The following is a 16,932-nucleotide window of genomic DNA, read 5'->3' as shown; positions in this document are numbered from 1 at the left end:
TATTCAAGTCCTTTGTCCATTTTTGAATTGGGCTGTCTTTTTTAAAAGATTTATTTTATTAGAGAGAGAGAAAGAGAGAGCATGGTGGGGGGAGGGCAGAGGGAGAGGGAGAGAGAGAGAGAGAATTTCCAGCAGACTCCGTGCTAAGCACAGAGCCTGACATGGGGCTCAATCTTAAGACCCTGAGTTCATGACCTGAGCCAAAATCAAGAGTCAGTCGCTTAAATGACTGAGTCACCCAGGCACCCTGAATTGGGTTGTCTTTTGTTGTTGAGTTGTAAAAATTCTTTATATATTTTTGATACTAGACCCTTATCAGATACATGATTTACAAAACAATATGTATCTTTAACTTACTACACACTCCCTTGAGATAATATTTTACTTCTCATATATTTCCATTTTCTCCTCCTATTCTTAGTTATTTCATGTTTTGTTTCCAAATATATTATGAATATCATAATTCATTGTTATTGTTATTTAAATTGTTTATTTTTAAAATAAATTCTAAAACGAGAAGGATTTTAAAAATATTTACTCACAAAGTAAAATATTAACTCACATATTTAATATTTCTGGCACTTTTCCTATATTTAAAAAAATTTTTTAAAAATTTTATTTAAATATTTGAGAGAGAGCAAGTGCACATGCACATACATAAATGGGGGATAGGGGGCTGAATGAGAGGGAGAAGCAGACTCCCTACTGAGCAGGGAGCCAAATGTGGAGTTTGATTCCAGGACCCTGAGATTATGATCTGAGCCGAAGGCAGACACTTAATATTTAGATATCTGAAGCTTTTTTGTGTATAATCCACTCTTCAGTACTCTGCCTCACCAATTCTTGTCTCTTTGGCCTCCCCACATTCTGTTCTGTATTTCCTCAATAAGTAGTCCTATTTTGCTCTGCTTGGATTCCCCTTTTCTTGTGCCATGGACTGGAAAATACCTTGGGGTGTAACACTTAGGACGCTTATGAAGGTCACCTCATTTATTTTCTGTCTTTTAGGGATTACAGTCTGGCACTGCTCATTGTCCGGTGTCTTCACATATTTTGTCCAGTTTTCTTGTCCATGATGGGAGGCCAGTTCTGATATAAGCTACTCCCTTATGGTGGAAGCTGAAGTCTAATGTACTTTTACTATGAGTTGTATTTTATTTAAATTTAATGTACTGGAAGTCCTTACTTTACATTGTTCTGATATGCACAAATTTCAATTACTGCAGTTAAATAACACCAGTCCCCCGAAACATAGCTTAACTTTCAGTTTTCAGTATATTAACTGTAATTTTTGTAAAGTGCAAACTTTATTGCTGGCTCTCCAGTGCACAGGTAACTATGGGTAAAACAGATGCACATCTTGATCAGCCACTTCTTCCAAAGTCTGTTGGTAATTAGTCACTGCAGATCTGTTATTAAATTTACGCACAGACAATGTGAAATGTAGTTGTGTTGTATGCTCTCCCAGTGTTAAATCCGCGAGATATTTTACAAAAATGGATACTCAAAGAGGCAGTTGGCCAAGAAGATGAAACAAAGTAACAAAAAGTCATAATAATTTTAATTGAAATTTGAGTTGAAGGTAAATGGAATTGTAGCATAAATAGCTGACCATCAAAATGTTGATACTGACACCATCTGATAGACTGAATATGCAGCCAGAGGAACTTAGTGAAGGTGAACTTACTAACCTAAATGAGGAGAGTGGTGTGACAAAAAAGATGAAAATGTCCCAGAGGAAAAACTTCACATTAAATACAAAAGAATTTTACATTAAAGAAACTCTTAGGGATATTTCACGTCTTTGAAAGTGGAAAGGAAAAAGCTAATCAAACCTAGAGTGACAGTGTGCCAAGGCATAGAAATGGTGTTTGCTTTGCATGTTTGTAGAGATTCTTTTTTTTTTTTTTTTTAAAGATTTTATTTATTTATTTGACAGAGACAGCCAGCGAGAGAGGGAACACAAGCAGGGGGAGTGGGAGAGGAAGAAGCAGGCTCCCAGCGGAGGAGCCTGATGTGGGGCTCGATCCCATAACGCCAGGATCACTCCCTGAGCCAAAGGCAGACGCTTAACGACTGCGCCACCCAGGCGCCCCACGTGTTTGTAGAGATTCTTAACTCTGTGGCCTTTTCATCAGGTTTTGAAAATTGTTAGTATCTCCTTAAGGGTTGCTTTTGTCCTATTTCCTTTATTTTTTTTTCTTCTAGGAGTCCAAATATACATATGTTTACTTCTCAGTGTGTAACTTATATGTCTTACAGTCTTCTCAGTATTTTTCTATCCTTATCTCTGTTTCAATCCAGTGATTTTCTGCTGACTTATCTTTTGTTCACTAATTCTCACTTGCTTTGTTTCTAATCTGCTCTTAATCCAGTCTAAGGAATTCTTAAATTCAACTGTTGTATTTTTAAAATTACTTTCCATGTTATATATTTTCTGTTATAGATTTCAGTTTTCTGATGGAACACTTCATTTTTTCATCTTGAATATCTTTTCTGAGAGAGAGTGCATGAGTTGCGGGGAGGGGTGGAGGGAGAGGGAGAGAGTGAGTCTTAAGCAGGCTCCACACCCAGCACAGAGCTTGGCACAGGGCTTGATCTCCTGAGATCAATACCTGAGCTGAAATCAGTCGGATGCTTAACCAAATAAGCCACCCAGGCGCCCCTCATCTTGAGTATCGTAAATGTGGTTATTTTAAAGCCTGTATTTAGGAATTCCAATACTTATCACTTTTGAGCGTTTTACAAAAATTGTGTTAAAATGTACATAACATAAAATTTATCATCTTAATCATTTTTATGTATACAGTTCAGTAGTTTTACATTCATGTGGTTGTGTGACTAGTCTCCCGAACTTTTTCATCTTGTGAAACTCAAGACACATTAAACAACTCCCCAATCCTCTCTCCCTTCCAGCCACTGGCAACCAGCATTCTTTCCAAATTTGATTACTCTTGATATCTCATATGAGTGGAAACATAAAGTATTTTCTTTTTTCTGACTGGCTTATTTCACTTAACTTAATGTTCTTAAGGTTCATCCATATTGTAGAACATGTCAGAATTTCCTTTTTAAGATTGAAAGTATTGCATTATATGTGTATGCCACATTGTATTTATTCATTCATCTATTGGTAGACACCTGGGTATTTCCACCTTTTGGCTATTTGGGTCTGTTTTTATTGTTTTATTTCTGGGTTTTTTGGGGGGATGGCATCTGATCCCTTTTCTTTGAATTCTTGGTAATTTGTATTGAATGCTAAATATATAAAAAAATAAAAATGGTGGAGACTCTAGATGATAGCTTCATTCAGAGGGTTTAATATTCTTTTCATGGACTTTGGTTTCATTGAGGCTGCTTTATTTCTGGTGCCTTTCCATGGTGTCAAATGAAAGCCTAACTTTTTTTTTTTTTAACCAGGGCATCTTGTCCTTGATGGGCTCTTTATGCCAGTTTTTGGCACCTTAGCACCATGAGATTGCTGAAGTATGCTAAAATTTGGTTTTTCAAATCTGACTCTTTGCAAGCAAAACATAGGACCAAACGTCAGCAAATGTTCAGGGAGAAATTGTATATAGAATGTCAGGTTCACTACAGTACATTTCCCTTCTGCCTAAAATTTTGGCTCCTAAAATCTTGGCTGCATTAGTTGTTCTCTGATGCCTTCAAATAGCTTTATGTATTTTATTCAGCTTTTATGGTTGTTTTTTTCTGCATAAAATTTAGTCTGATAAAATTAATGCACCATAGCTGATGCAAAATTCCAGTATTATTTTCATTAATTAAAATTTCATATTATTTTAAAAATATTCTCAAGCTTACAGAAGAGTTGCAAGGAAAATGCAAGTAACATTTTTCCATAAATCATTAGAGAGTAAGGTACAGACATGACTTTTCATCACTCCTGAATTCTTTGATTTGTATTTTCTACAAACAAGGGCATTCTCCTACATAACCTGTTAATAGCCATCAAAATAAGGAAATTAATATTGTTACGTGACCACCAACTCATCTACAGACCCTATTCAGGTTTTTCTAGCAATCCCAATAAATGTCCTTTATAGCAAAAGGATCTAGTTCAGAATCACATGTTGTGTTTAGTTGTCATATCCCTTCAGTCTCGTCTGGGATAGTTCTTCAGTCTTTCTTTGACTTTGATGACATTGATATTTTTGAGGATTATAGGCCAGTTATGTTGTAGATTGCTTTTCAATTTGGGTTTGTCTGACGTTTTCTTATGATTAGATACAGGTTATCTATCTTTAGCACAATATCATAGAGGTGATGCTGTGTTGTTCTTACTGTATTCTTTCAGATGACATACGATTTTAGTTTATTTCATTATTGGTGATATTAATGCTGATCACTTGCTTACAATGTCAGCCAGGTTTTTCCACTGTAAAGTTACGTTTTCTCATTTGTAATAAGTATTTATGTGGGGAGATATTTTGAGACTATTAAAATATCATGCTCCTCATCAAACTTTCAGTTTATTTTCTCTATTACTAATAGAGTCATGGGTTCTATTTTACTTAGTGGCTTATTGTATTTGTTATCTTTTGCTGCATACCAAGTATCACAAATTTAGTGGCTAATAATAACATTCAACTCACATTTATTATCTTGCAGTTTCTTTGGGTCAGGAGTCTGGGCATGGCTGACCTGGGTCCTCTCCTGCAACATCTCTCATAAGGCTGTAATCAAGGCGTTGGCCGGGGCTGAGGTCTCATTTGAAGACTTGATTGAGGAAAAATCCACTTCCAAGCTTACATGTTTTTTTGGCAGAGTTTCTTTCTTCAAGGGTTACTGGACTGAGAGCCTCAATTCCTAGCTGGCTGTTGGCTGGAGGCCACCCTCAGTTCCTTGCCACACGGACTACTTGCTTCATTAAAATATCCACACCAAGAAGGCAATAGTGTCTGTTAGCAAGATGGAAGTTACAGTTTTATGTAATTTAGAAGGTATTAGGCTGTCCCACACTCAAGGGGATGGGATTATACAAGGATTATGAATGCTATGAGGTGGGAATTATTGGGGGCCATGTTAGAGTTTGCCTACCACAGTTATAATCCATTATTGTCATTATGTCTTTGGATGTTCAATTTGTCCCAAATTTAGCCTGTGAGAGCCTTTCATGCTGGTCCCTGTGTCATCTTGCCATGACTCCATCATCCTTTGAGTACCAGAAGAACATGTTCTATGCTCATCTTAAACTTTTCCCTGCCCAAGTGCTGGAATCAGCCATTGTTCTAAGCAGCTTAGAGACAGAGATTTAGGATCATTAAATGTATTCATTGCTGTTAGCTTGTTACTTTTAGTGGGCCTTCTCAGTTGATAGAGCTGGGGGTGTGTTTTTGTGTACAGGTATCCCCTGCTTTATACCACTTTGCTTTGACAAAAGACCTGCACTAGTACCTGTTTTCACTCTCCAAAGGAAATCTGAAGGGGATTTTCACTTTTATGGAAAAAAAGGAGAAGAGTGAAGATAGCATTCAGGATTTGTTTTGTAGTCACCTGTTGTAGAGGCAGCATGCATCCTGAGCAGTGAGAGTGGCACCGCCAAGCTCCTCTGAGAACCATACTCAGCACCTCAGCATCCAGTCTCCATAGCTTGAACTGTGTCTGTGAACATCTGTGCTTTATCTCCCATTTATTTTGTGTGTCTATTAGCAAGATGGGTCCTAAGGTATCAGAAAATCTTGAGAGCTTATTTTTTGGGTCTGCCAACACTAAAAAATGTTTCCTATAAATTATTGGCAATTCCTTCCTTGCTTTATGCCATTTTGAACTTTGAAAGGTTTTATAGGAACACTGTACTTTACTCTCTCTTTTTTTAAAGATTTATCTATTTCAGAGAGAGCTTGTGCACATGTGCGTACTAGTGAGGGGAGTGGCAGCAGGAGGGAATCTTCAGGCAGACTCCCTGCTGAGTGGGGAGCTTGACATAGGGCTCCCCACGACCCATGATCATGACCTGAGCTGAAACCAAGAGTTGGATGCTTAACCAACTGAGCCACCCAGGCACCCCAGGAACACTCTACTTTTGGATGGCAAGGGAAACCCATATGTGGGTACGCATACACATATATCATTTACCTAGAAATTTCTGTATGTATTGTAAGCTTTGAGGTCACAATAATATCTTCAATTCTAGTTCAGTAGCATAGCATTCATTCAATTTTTCTTCCTTTTTGTATTTGTAACTCTTTTTTGATTAGGAGAAATCTTACTCTTATTATCCTCAGTATTTGATCTGTCCCCTTATTTGATTCATCCTCCTCTATAACTCATCTCCCGTTGCTGGTGGAGGGCTCTTCATTCCCTACACCATACTCAGTGCAGATGCTTTCCTTTGGTATCCTACTATTTGCATTGGGCTCCTCTCCACTGGGTCTGAAACACTGTGTTGGGCCATTGCCCCTCCACCCTGCTGATCCCACTGGGTCTGAAACTCAGTGCTAGGCCAGTATCCATCCCTTCACTCTCAACGAATGTCTTCTGCTCAGTTTGGGAACCCTAGCTCCCTTGCCCCCTGTACTGCCCTGCCCCATCAGATTCCTCATCATACTGCTCACTGCCATTCTGGTCCCCCATGTGGAAGCCTTCCTCATTCCACTAGGGCTATAGTACCCCAGGCCACCCTCTCGTGCAGATTTTTTTCCCTCACGCAGCTTGGGCTCTGAAACTCTATGCCAGGCCTCTTTCCGCTCAGGGACGCCTTTCTCATACCTCTTGGACTCAAAAGCCTGTATTGGGCCACTACAACCACTTCTACCACTCAGCTTGATGCCTAGTTAGCCTGTACTCACTTAATGGCTATCGAATTGAATTTTTAAGTAGGAAAGGAGACAAGAGAAGAATCAAATTTTATTAAAAAAAAAAAAAAACCTCACTAGCATTTTTACAGCAAATGCTTTTAACCTAGCCCATTACAACTTATACAGAAATCAATGATTCCCATATCTATATAATCCTTACAGGTTTATATCCAAGCTTTCATGCCAAATTTTTACTCACATACCAGAGGTGTATTATGTCATATTAATGATTTCTGATCTTATCTAGTTCACTTTCCTCCCAGTATGTCTGTCAGTGCTACCACCATCCTTCTAGTCATTCAAGTTTGAAAACTCATAGTTATTTCTGACTCATCCTCCTTCTTTCCTTATAGTTAGTTGTTAAGTCCTGTTAAGTCCTTTTTAAGTGCCATTTTTATGGGGCAGTGTCCTAGGTATCCAGAATATCTAGTTTTGAATCTCATCTTTACTGCTTGCTAGGTGCCTATCAATTTTTTAAAATTTATTTAACCTCTTTGGATCTTACTTACCTTGCTAGATCATTTTTCAGGTGAGTAAGATAATTGTAGTAAGAGCTTTATCCAATACCATTCTAGTAAGACTTTCCAGTCTGGTAAGATTAGTCTTAGTAAAGTAACCATTATTATTTTATCAGTATTCTTACCTGTTCCGTAAGTAAAAATTGCTTCCTCCTTTTTGGTATGTAGCTCTCAGTGATCTCTCACCATTAAGCTCACATTTATTGAGTATCTACTTTGACCAGATACTGGAGATAAAAAAAGATAAGATATGACTCATATCTCTGAGGAATACAGTCTGGTAGGGGGACAAGTATGTAATTAATTTACATACAGTAGTAAGTGCTACAATAAAATTAAAACTTGTATCTGAACTTTTCTAAATTTTAAACTTATATAGCAGCTATTATCAAATACAATTTAGTATGTTGTATTTTCCTTACAGTTACTGTTTGTGTTGGTTAATTTATCTCCCTAAGAAAGAGTACTTGAGAACAGGTCTTTGTAGTGGTGAGTCTTTGGGTTTACGGGAGACAAACACATTGGGGTCTTACTTCTGTTACTGCCATGTAGTCACTGTAACTCTTCTGAACTTGAGTTTACTCTACTGTTAAAGTGAAAATATTAATAACTCTTTAACAGGGGATGTAATCATTAAATGAAATAATGTATTTAAAGGATCTAGCACAGCTTATGCCTGATAAATTTTGGTTCTCCTCTCCTTGTGCTCCATGTGTATCCATTCTGGTAAAGAACAATAAGTATTTGATTGATGGATAAATTTATTGATTCTATGGTCTGCAGTTCATAATGGCTTCCCAGAACATTTTGAAATACAAGTGACATTCACGGAAGCCTTAGTAATGACATCACTTTACTTTTTTTTTCTTTTGTACTCTTAATTTTACCACAACCTTGTACAGTAAGGCTAGGCAGACATGATTGTCCTATGTGACAGGTGGGAGTTTCATTTTTGAAGTGATTGAACTAAATTGGGATTCTTAAGAGGCAATCTTTGAATTTGTAGGTAGAGCCTGAATATATTACATGGCCTGTGGAATACTGTAGTTCTCTTGGACTGACTTTTTAGTTGATATAGTAGTGAAAAGGGAATTCTTCTATTCCATCGCTTAAGGATACACAAACTCTCAATGCAGCAATCTTTTTATTGTTGATTATTATAGCTTCTATTACTCCTAGAAGTTGACCAACAGGGACCTGAGTTAGGAGATTTTGTCATTCAGCTTTCATGTAGTAAATGTTGAGGCCAGCCCTTTGCCTGCAGGGCTCTCTATCAGTGAAGAGCAACTGTGACTTTTCTCCTGGCCACCAAGTAGGGGGAGGAGTCAAGGTTTTCACAGTTCTCTGTGAAAATGAATTTGTGCTGTTGAACCTGAAGGGCACGAGATAGTATATTTTTCTTGAAGCACTGGAGGCCCTTTGTTGCAACATTTCAATCTCTTTCTGATTCTTCCACGTAGTAGAAAACATGTTCAAGCAGTTTTTTAAAATGCTGTGTCTGCTTCTCAAAAGCTGGTAAACTTATTCAATTGGATAACAAACTTCAGTTGTAATAAATTATTATAGTCTTCAACTTTCTTTGATTTTGCAAAGTAGAGTTAGTTGGAGTGAGGTCAAGTGGGAAATGAGCTGACAAGACAGATATGTGCTGTATAGATAGGATGAAGGCACGTGTGTGATCCCAACTTTGTTGTAGCTTTTGAGATTGCATAGGAGAAATATTTAAGGACTAGGCTATTTACAAATCCTTTAACAGTTAATAGAAGTTAAGTATTTAAACGTGAGACTATAGTTGCTAGATTGCAATTTAGTTTAGAACTAAAAATTAAAAATTTTTTAAGTGTAGAGAGAAAATCTTAGAAATTTAAATATTTTGGGGCGCCTGGGTGGCACAGCGGTCAAGCGTCTGCCTTCGGCTCAGGGCGTGATCCCAGCATTATGGGATCGAGCCCCACATCAGGCTCCTCTGCTATGAGCCTGCTTCTTCCTCTCCCACTTCCCCTGCTTGTGTTCCCTCTCTCGCTGGCTGTCTCTATCTCTGTCAAATAAATAAATAATCTTAAAAAAAAAAAAAGAAATTTAAATATTTTGCAGCCTAAACTTTAAGTAGAAAACTGTTTGTGTTTTTCAGGTTTTTAAAGGTAAGTTTTTAAAGGGGATTATATATTAAACATGGGAGGACAGAAAAAGTCGTAGATCTTTGTCAGAAATTGACGAATCAGGATGTCCCTGAAATATATAGAATATATAAGAATAGTAACCAAAATGACACTCCTTTCCACCCTGTTACTTCTTGCACAAATTTCTTTTGATTTTCCCCTTCCTTTAGAAAATGCTCCTAAATGTGTAGAAGGGAAAGAGGTAGAGTAGAAGTTACAGCCTATTTCATTACTTTTGCGATTATATTTTTTTCCTCAATGTTTTTAAGTGGCATTTACCGGTATGGGTAAGATTAATTGTTACAATACAAACCAATTTGAAAATTGTTTTTTAAATTGAGCTATAATATATAAAATCTTATGATAATGTACAGATCTGACTATATGCAAGTGCAGTTTTCTATACCCACACCAATTGTCTTGTAATAATCGAAAATGCATCCTCTGAGTGGTGTTTGCAAGTTAATGCTATTTTAGAAATCATACCAGTATATCTAGTGGCTTTGCTGGGTGTTTGTGGCTCATTATTGATTATAATTTTATTTTGAAATTTTAGTTTAAGTGGATGGGGTGAGTCCTTTCAAGTTCTTAGGAGTTTTGGTGGAAGATAGGAATGAATGAGTAAGGAAGAGCATTAAAGTGACTAATAGTAAAGAAAGTCATAGTAATTAATAAGGACATGCTGCAACAATAACACAGGATCTAATACAGAATGAAGGAGATGAAACATTGCAAAGAGGAATGCCTTAAAAACTTACCAGGGAGTGTTCACAAATACAAACAAATATGCATGTTTAATTAAAAGGAAGAGATCGTGCAGGTGGCTTCAGTATAGCTAAAAGTGCATGAGCCATCTACCTCTTCTGAAGGGAAGGGGAGAAATGAAGCTGTCTTCCAGTGCCTGCTGCTGTTTTTTCTACCATTCCCTTTTTCCTCTTCTGTGTTTTCATTCTTTTTTTAAATTTATTTTCACTTCTTCTCACTCTCCTACTTTTCTGAAATTCAGTCCCACCTTCAGAATGAGACTTTCTTCTGCCTGGCATCCACAGAACTTTAACCAACTGCTTAATATATGCAGTGTCTCTCATTAACCATGAGAGAAACTCACTAACAATAAGTTGTTGTTGTTGTTTTTACATTAACAATTTTAAATATAGAAGAATTTAAGTTTGAGAGAAGGTCACTAGAATGGATTTTTGTTTCTTGTTCATTGTTCTATCCCTCATCCGGAGAACAGTACAAGGAAAATGCTAAATAAATACTTGTTAAATGAATGACTAAAAACATTAGACATTTTTTAACATCATTTACTTATAAAAATTATTTTAGCAAAGAACTTGATGCTTCCAATGTAGAGCAGTAATAGGAGAACCATGATTCTTAAGGAAAAACTTTTTTGTCCTGCTCTCCCTTATTCTCTTCTCCCTGTTGCCTTCTGCCAACATTTGAATCTCTCTTCCTGAGAACTACTGGATAAGACTGAAATTAGTATAAATAGTTCTAAGGAGAGTTGAAGTAAATGAGAGATGTACATTGGCAGGGTGAAAGGGAGAAGGAAATTACAAGTTCACAGGATGGGACTCACATGGGTATTTGAACAAAACGTCAAGTTAGTTATTAGCTAGAGCACCAGGGCCCATTGGACGGACAGAGGAGGTGAGTTAGTGTAGGCAGTTGGGAAAGATCAAATCAATAGAGTGCTTGGATTTCATTCAATAGATAAAGGGAACCATTATGAATTATTGGTGAGAGTGACATGATAGTGAGGTGAATTATTCTTTTTAGCTGCTGTTCATAAAATGGATTATAGCTTGAGGTGAAGAAATATTGGAAACAGTGAACAAAGTTAGGAGACTGTTGTAGTAGTTCAAAGCAGTGTAGCTGTTGCGATTGCTGTGTTATCCAGTGATGTCTTTAGCAAATACCCTTCTTTGAAGTCTGATGTCTCTGCATGACCTAGGGAGGGATGGAGGCAGGAAGAAGAGTTCTGCACTTAAGAAGCAATAGCCCAGCATTCCAGTTCCTACTTCTCTACATTCTAAATTCATGATCATGAATAAAAACTTTGATTTTTCCTTGGGCATTAGTCACCTTAACTGTAAACAAGGAAATAATGACCTCAAAGCAGGATCTAGACCAGATCAATTTTTTTGGAGTCCTTTGTAGCACTATTCTTATCTCAGTTATAGAGATGTGACCAATGAATACCATATTTTGTTTCCTAATACTAATTCCTGTAACTAGAATATTTTAAGAATAAAAAAAGTCCCACGATGATATTTAATAAAGACTTAAAATTTAAAGTTTAATATTATATGTATTGACTGCTATATTTTAAAATATGTATTGCTGTTTTTATATGTGCTATGATCAGGTATTTAGGTTTTTTTAGTACTATTAGATTTTTGATGGACCAAACCTCAGCCTGGGATACATTTAGAGAAACTTGAAGAATGTAAAAATTCTTCTAAAAGATACAGTGTTTTATAAGACTATAGGAGCAATAACACTAATACTGTTTAATTAGTGTTACTAGAAATCATCATTTCTACCCTTTTTTCCTACTGAATACATTATATGTATATTTATACTCACACATACCTTTTTATTTAGAAGATTTTAATACCAGCAACTTTTTTGTGTTCTCTTTTTCTCTTTCTCTTTTTCTGTCCTTGTCTCTCTTTCTTTGTTGTTGTTTTCCCTTCTGTTTGGGTTGTCCTCCCCCCACCCCACCCCCCAATCCATCTGGAAAGATGGAAGAGGCAGCTGCTATGGTAACTGTGCATTTTGGTTAATGAATAGCAGACTAACAAGATACATAAAACATATGCAAACTGTGCAGAGTTGGCTGTTGTCAAAGCTGTGGGGGTATAATACTTCCTCTTTTCCTTCTCCCCACCTTCTAAAAAAAAAAAACAATTTTCCTGTTGTATTTTGTTTCCTGATTTACCATTCCTAATAATGAAATTACCGTGAAGTGTTCTTTTTCTGTTTAGTCTGTAAAGTATTTCACCCTGTGGTGAATTTATGGGAGATGAGTTGAGGTGCACAGAGGAAAAGAATTGATTAGTTGGATTAAGAAGTAGATTTCCTTTAGACTCATTCATAAAAGAACAGAGACAAAATTTTTTACTAAATATTTGGGTTTTTTGACCTATAACCTCCTTTCTTTCACCTTGACTTTTGACCACTAGTGCCCCTTTCAAGGTTCTCTCCGGGGTTAGAAATAGTTAAGTAGTATGTTTCTTGAATATGTTTCTATCATAAAGGCCAGCTGCAACTGGAATATTGCATTCAGCCAAGCCTTGAAAATTCCTGTAATCTGTGCCATCCTGTCTCATACTGTCCCATCTCATAGTTGTCCTCTCTCTGCAGTGCTCTATGCCCAGGTCTCTGTGGCTGGGCTGCTCCAGCCTGGCGGACAGCATGCCTTCGCTGCGATGCCTGTATAACCCAGGGACTGGCGCACTCACAGCTTTCCAGGTACTTTCTCTGTCTCTGTGGGTTATTTGCGGGCATTAGTGTGCGTGTCTAATTCATTAGTGTGTCCTCCTTCTTTCCTATGCTTTACTTATGTTCACGTTCTCTCCTTCGTATTGCCTGTATTTCACATCACTCAGTACTCTTTTAATGATTCATTTTTAATGTAGACCCAGACTGATTCACTCTTAAGACATTTTTATTACTGTGATTGGTTTGCCAGAATTGACATAGAACAACTTGACTGTTGGTTTTCATATCTAGTACAAGTATGATAGTGAATTTTAAAGTAATTTCAACAAATAGCATTTACTATGTAACGTTTGCTCTGGACCTAGATAAAGCCAATTAATATAATTAATCAATTAATTACAACCAGTTGCCTGAATACCTTCTTGTGTTTTTCTTAGGATTATTAAAAATAAAAAGGGCTCTAATTCAGAGTGTCTCCTGGTTACTATACTCCTCTATATATTTTGGGGTAAAATCTGCATTTATTTATCTCTTAATTAACAGGTCTAGTTTCAAGGTGGAAGGGCCTTTTAAGACCTTGAGTACAATATTCAGCTTGAAACAGTCCAGCTGGTCTTGCATGAACTGACAGATTCTTGTTCCCTTTAGCCTTTCTTGGAGGCTATTAGGACAATTCTAGGTTGTGAGAGAAATCTATAGAGAGAATGGAACATTTGTAGAGAAAAATATAAGAAAGAGCTTGATGCCCATAGCTTACAGATTAAGATACTATATATAGTGATTTTCTTGGCAGAAATGTTATCTGTCCACCTCAGGTATTTGCAGTTTGTGTTTAGCATTTGATAGTAATATACAAGTTAGCTTTTTGTTTGTTTTTAACCTATGTAGTTCATATTCTGTTTAGAGAATTTCAAATGCAAGCTGTAAGCAAGCATCAGGATGCTTATGACTATAGTCTTAGTTAAAACAGAGGAAGTTAAGTATTCTACATTCCTGAACTGTGCTAACAATTGCTGGTCCTTAATGATACTATATTAGTGGTGATAATGCTAGATATTTCTATTTGTCCTTTGTAAGACATAATATTAAACTTCCTTTGCTTGTCTTAGGAGATATAATATATGAAAGTGTGTAGGCTCTAACATTAGTTAAATCAGGGCTTACATACTGTCTTTGTCACTAGTATGATCCTGAGCAAGTCATTTCACTCTCATCCTTATGTTCCTCATCCGTACATGGGGACTACAATAAAGGCATGCAGTAAAATGGCTGCTGTTATCATCTTCATCGTCATTAATATTATTGCTGTTGTTGTTAAAGAATATTGCTATCTTGATAGTATCAATTTATTTCAAATATTTAAATTTTTGCTAGATGTCATATTGATAAAGTTTCTGCTCTCAAGGAACTCATGGACTAACCTATGGGTTTTTCATCTTTTTGGGTTGTAATAAGTTGAGTCAAACTACATAGTCTAAGAGAACAGTCACTGCAAGACTGCCCTCGTTTCAGATGCAAATTGCAAGTGTAGGAACCCCCATGACCACATTCATGTTTGATAATTCAGTAGAAAAGACTCACAGAACTCACTGAAAGCTATTATACTTACAGTTTATTACAGGGTGAGAACACAGGTTAAAATTATCTAAAAAAACAAAGAGACAATGGGCAGATTCTCGAGGGGACCAGATATAGAACTTCCTGTCATCATCTCCCCATGGATTCATGATCTGGCCACAGTATATGACAATACACACAGGGTATTGCCAGCTAGGGAAGTTTACCCAAGTCTTTGGTGTCTAGAGTTTTTTGGGGGCCCAATTACAAACTGCCTGCATGGCTGACTGTTAGTATCTAGCCCCTTCTGTAGGTCACATTAATGCTTTCAGTCTCCATTTCCTCTCAGGATTGGAACTGATAAAGTATGGCTCAAAGCCTCCACTATAAATCATATTTGTCCAGTGGCCAAAATCCTCAGGCAAAGAAAGACCCTCCTCTTAGGTAAGAAGTTCCAGAGGCCTAGATACCACCTCCCAGTAGCCAAGGCAGAGGCGAGACCTGTCTTTGGGTAAGGTTACTTCTTCACTACACAGAGGTCTGGACTCCTTTGAGAATTTGAAGGGAACTATTGATCTTAGAAAAATGCATATGACACTTAGGCAAAATTTTATTTAATAGTTATATGTATAATTATTATATTTCTGTTAAATTACATGATTCCCAGAGTCTGAACTCCCAAACTGAAAAATCCTATGAGAGAAATGTGCAGGGAGCCATAAGAATATATAAATGAGGAACCTGATGTAATCCAAAGGTGAGGGTAAGGAAGATCAGGTAATAAATGTTTGAGTTAAGGTCTTGAGGATGAGTAGGAATTAACTAGGCAAAAGGGAGGAGGGGGAAATGTTTCAGGCCTAAGGAAGAGGCAATGCAAAGACTCTGGGGACAGGTGGAGCTTGGTGCATTTAAGTACTCTACTGAAAAAAGACTATTATTTTAGAGAAGGAGGAGAATGGAGCTAGGAAAGACTGGGAAGCTTGATCAGGCAGGATTTGTGGGCCATCTTAGCCTTGATGCTAAGAAGAGCAGTAAGCTGTTGACCTGATCAGATTTGCATTTATTTTTTATTATTATTTATAAAGATTTATGTATTTATTTGAGAGAGAGCATGCGCATGAGTGGGGGTGGGAGGGGCAGAGGGAGAGGGAGAAGCAGACTCCCCCATGATGCGGAGCTCCATCCCAGGACCCTGACATCTGACGTGAGCAGAAGGTAGACTCTTTTTTTTTTTAAAGATTTTATTTATTTATGTGACAGAGAGACAGCCAGCGAGAGAGGGAACACAGCAGGGGAGTGGGAGAGGAAGAAGCAGGCTCCCAGTGGAGGAGCCCGATGTGGGACTCGATCCCGGAATACCGGGATCACGCCCTGAGCCAAAGGCAGACGCTCAATGACTGTGCTACCCAGGCGCCCCCAGAAGGTAGACTCTTAACCAACTGAGCCACCCAGCCACCCCCATATTTGCAGTTAGATGTATTACTTCTAGCTATTCTAAGGATAATTTCAGTAATTGAAGAGAGAGATAGTGGCAGTTTGGTTTTGGTCTTGGTACTCCTTTGCATTCTTAAAAATTACTGAGGACACCAAAGTGCTTTTATTTATGTGGGTTATATCTACTGATATTTACTATTGGAAATTAGAACTGAGGAAAAATTTAAGTATTTATTTATTACTTCATTTAAAGTAACTGTAATAAACCCATGCTGGGGCATCTGGGTGGCTCAGTTGGTTAAGTGTCTGCCTTCTGCACAGGTGGTGATCCCAGGGTCTTGGGATCAAGTCCCGCATCAGACTCCTTGCTCTTCGGGGAGCCTGCTTTTCTCTCTGCCTATGCCTTTCTCTTTCTCTCTGTGTCTTTCATGAATAAATGAATAAAATCTTTAAAAAGCCCCATTACATGCTAATACAAATAAAATATTTTATGAAAAATAACCTTTATAAAAAAATCAATTAAGACTGGCATTGTATTACATTTTTTACAAATCTCTTTAATGTCTGGATTAATAAAAGACAGCTGGATTCTCATTTCAGTTTCTGCATTCAGTCTGTTGTGATGTGGTATTTTGAATAGATGAAGAATATCCAACCACACAGATATATAGTTTAAAAAGAGAGAGATACTTTAATACCCTTTTCAGTTAGTTGTAATTTCTTAAAGATTAGTTGCAGTATAGAATCTGAAACTATATCAGTAAACTTTTTGTGCTCTGTTACATTAAAATGCATTGGTCTCAATCTTTTCAACAGATCATGCTGGAACAATTGGACATCTATGTGCAAAATAGTGAACCTCAACTGTTACATAGCATCATATACAAAAATTAACTCAGATTGGATGATAGGCCTACACATGAGCTAAAATTACAAAACTAATAGGAAAAAATGAGGGAGAAAAAGATCGTTGTGACTTTGGGTTTGGCACAC

At 37.2% G+C, this 16,932-nt stretch overlaps 1 protein-coding gene across 6 annotated transcripts in view; it reads left to right on the top strand.

Annotated features, from left to right (window-relative positions):
- Window positions 1-16,932, top strand: part of BTRC (beta-transducin repeat containing E3 ubiquitin protein ligase) — a 171,391-nt gene that overhangs the window by 41,538 nt on the left and 112,921 nt on the right. For 3 of the 6 annotated variants that reach the window (XM_026493923.4, XM_057308815.1, XM_026493924.4), the window contains exon 2: window positions 12,871-12,978. The exons of the other annotated variants lie outside the window; for them this stretch is intronic. In XM_026493923.4, the coding sequence (XP_026349708.1) occupies window positions 12,871-12,978 (108 nt within the window). The remainder of the gene's footprint in view (window positions 1-12,870; window positions 12,979-16,932) is intronic. 6 annotated transcript variants of the gene reach the window in all.

Source organism: Ursus arctos, unplaced genomic scaffold (genome assembly GCF_023065955.2).
Source record: "Ursus arctos isolate Adak ecotype North America unplaced genomic scaffold, UrsArc2.0 scaffold_7, whole genome shotgun sequence".
In the NCBI taxonomy this organism is placed as follows: Eukaryota; Metazoa; Chordata; class Mammalia; order Carnivora; family Ursidae; genus Ursus; species Ursus arctos.
This window is presented reverse-complemented; position numbering and strand designations above follow the sequence as displayed.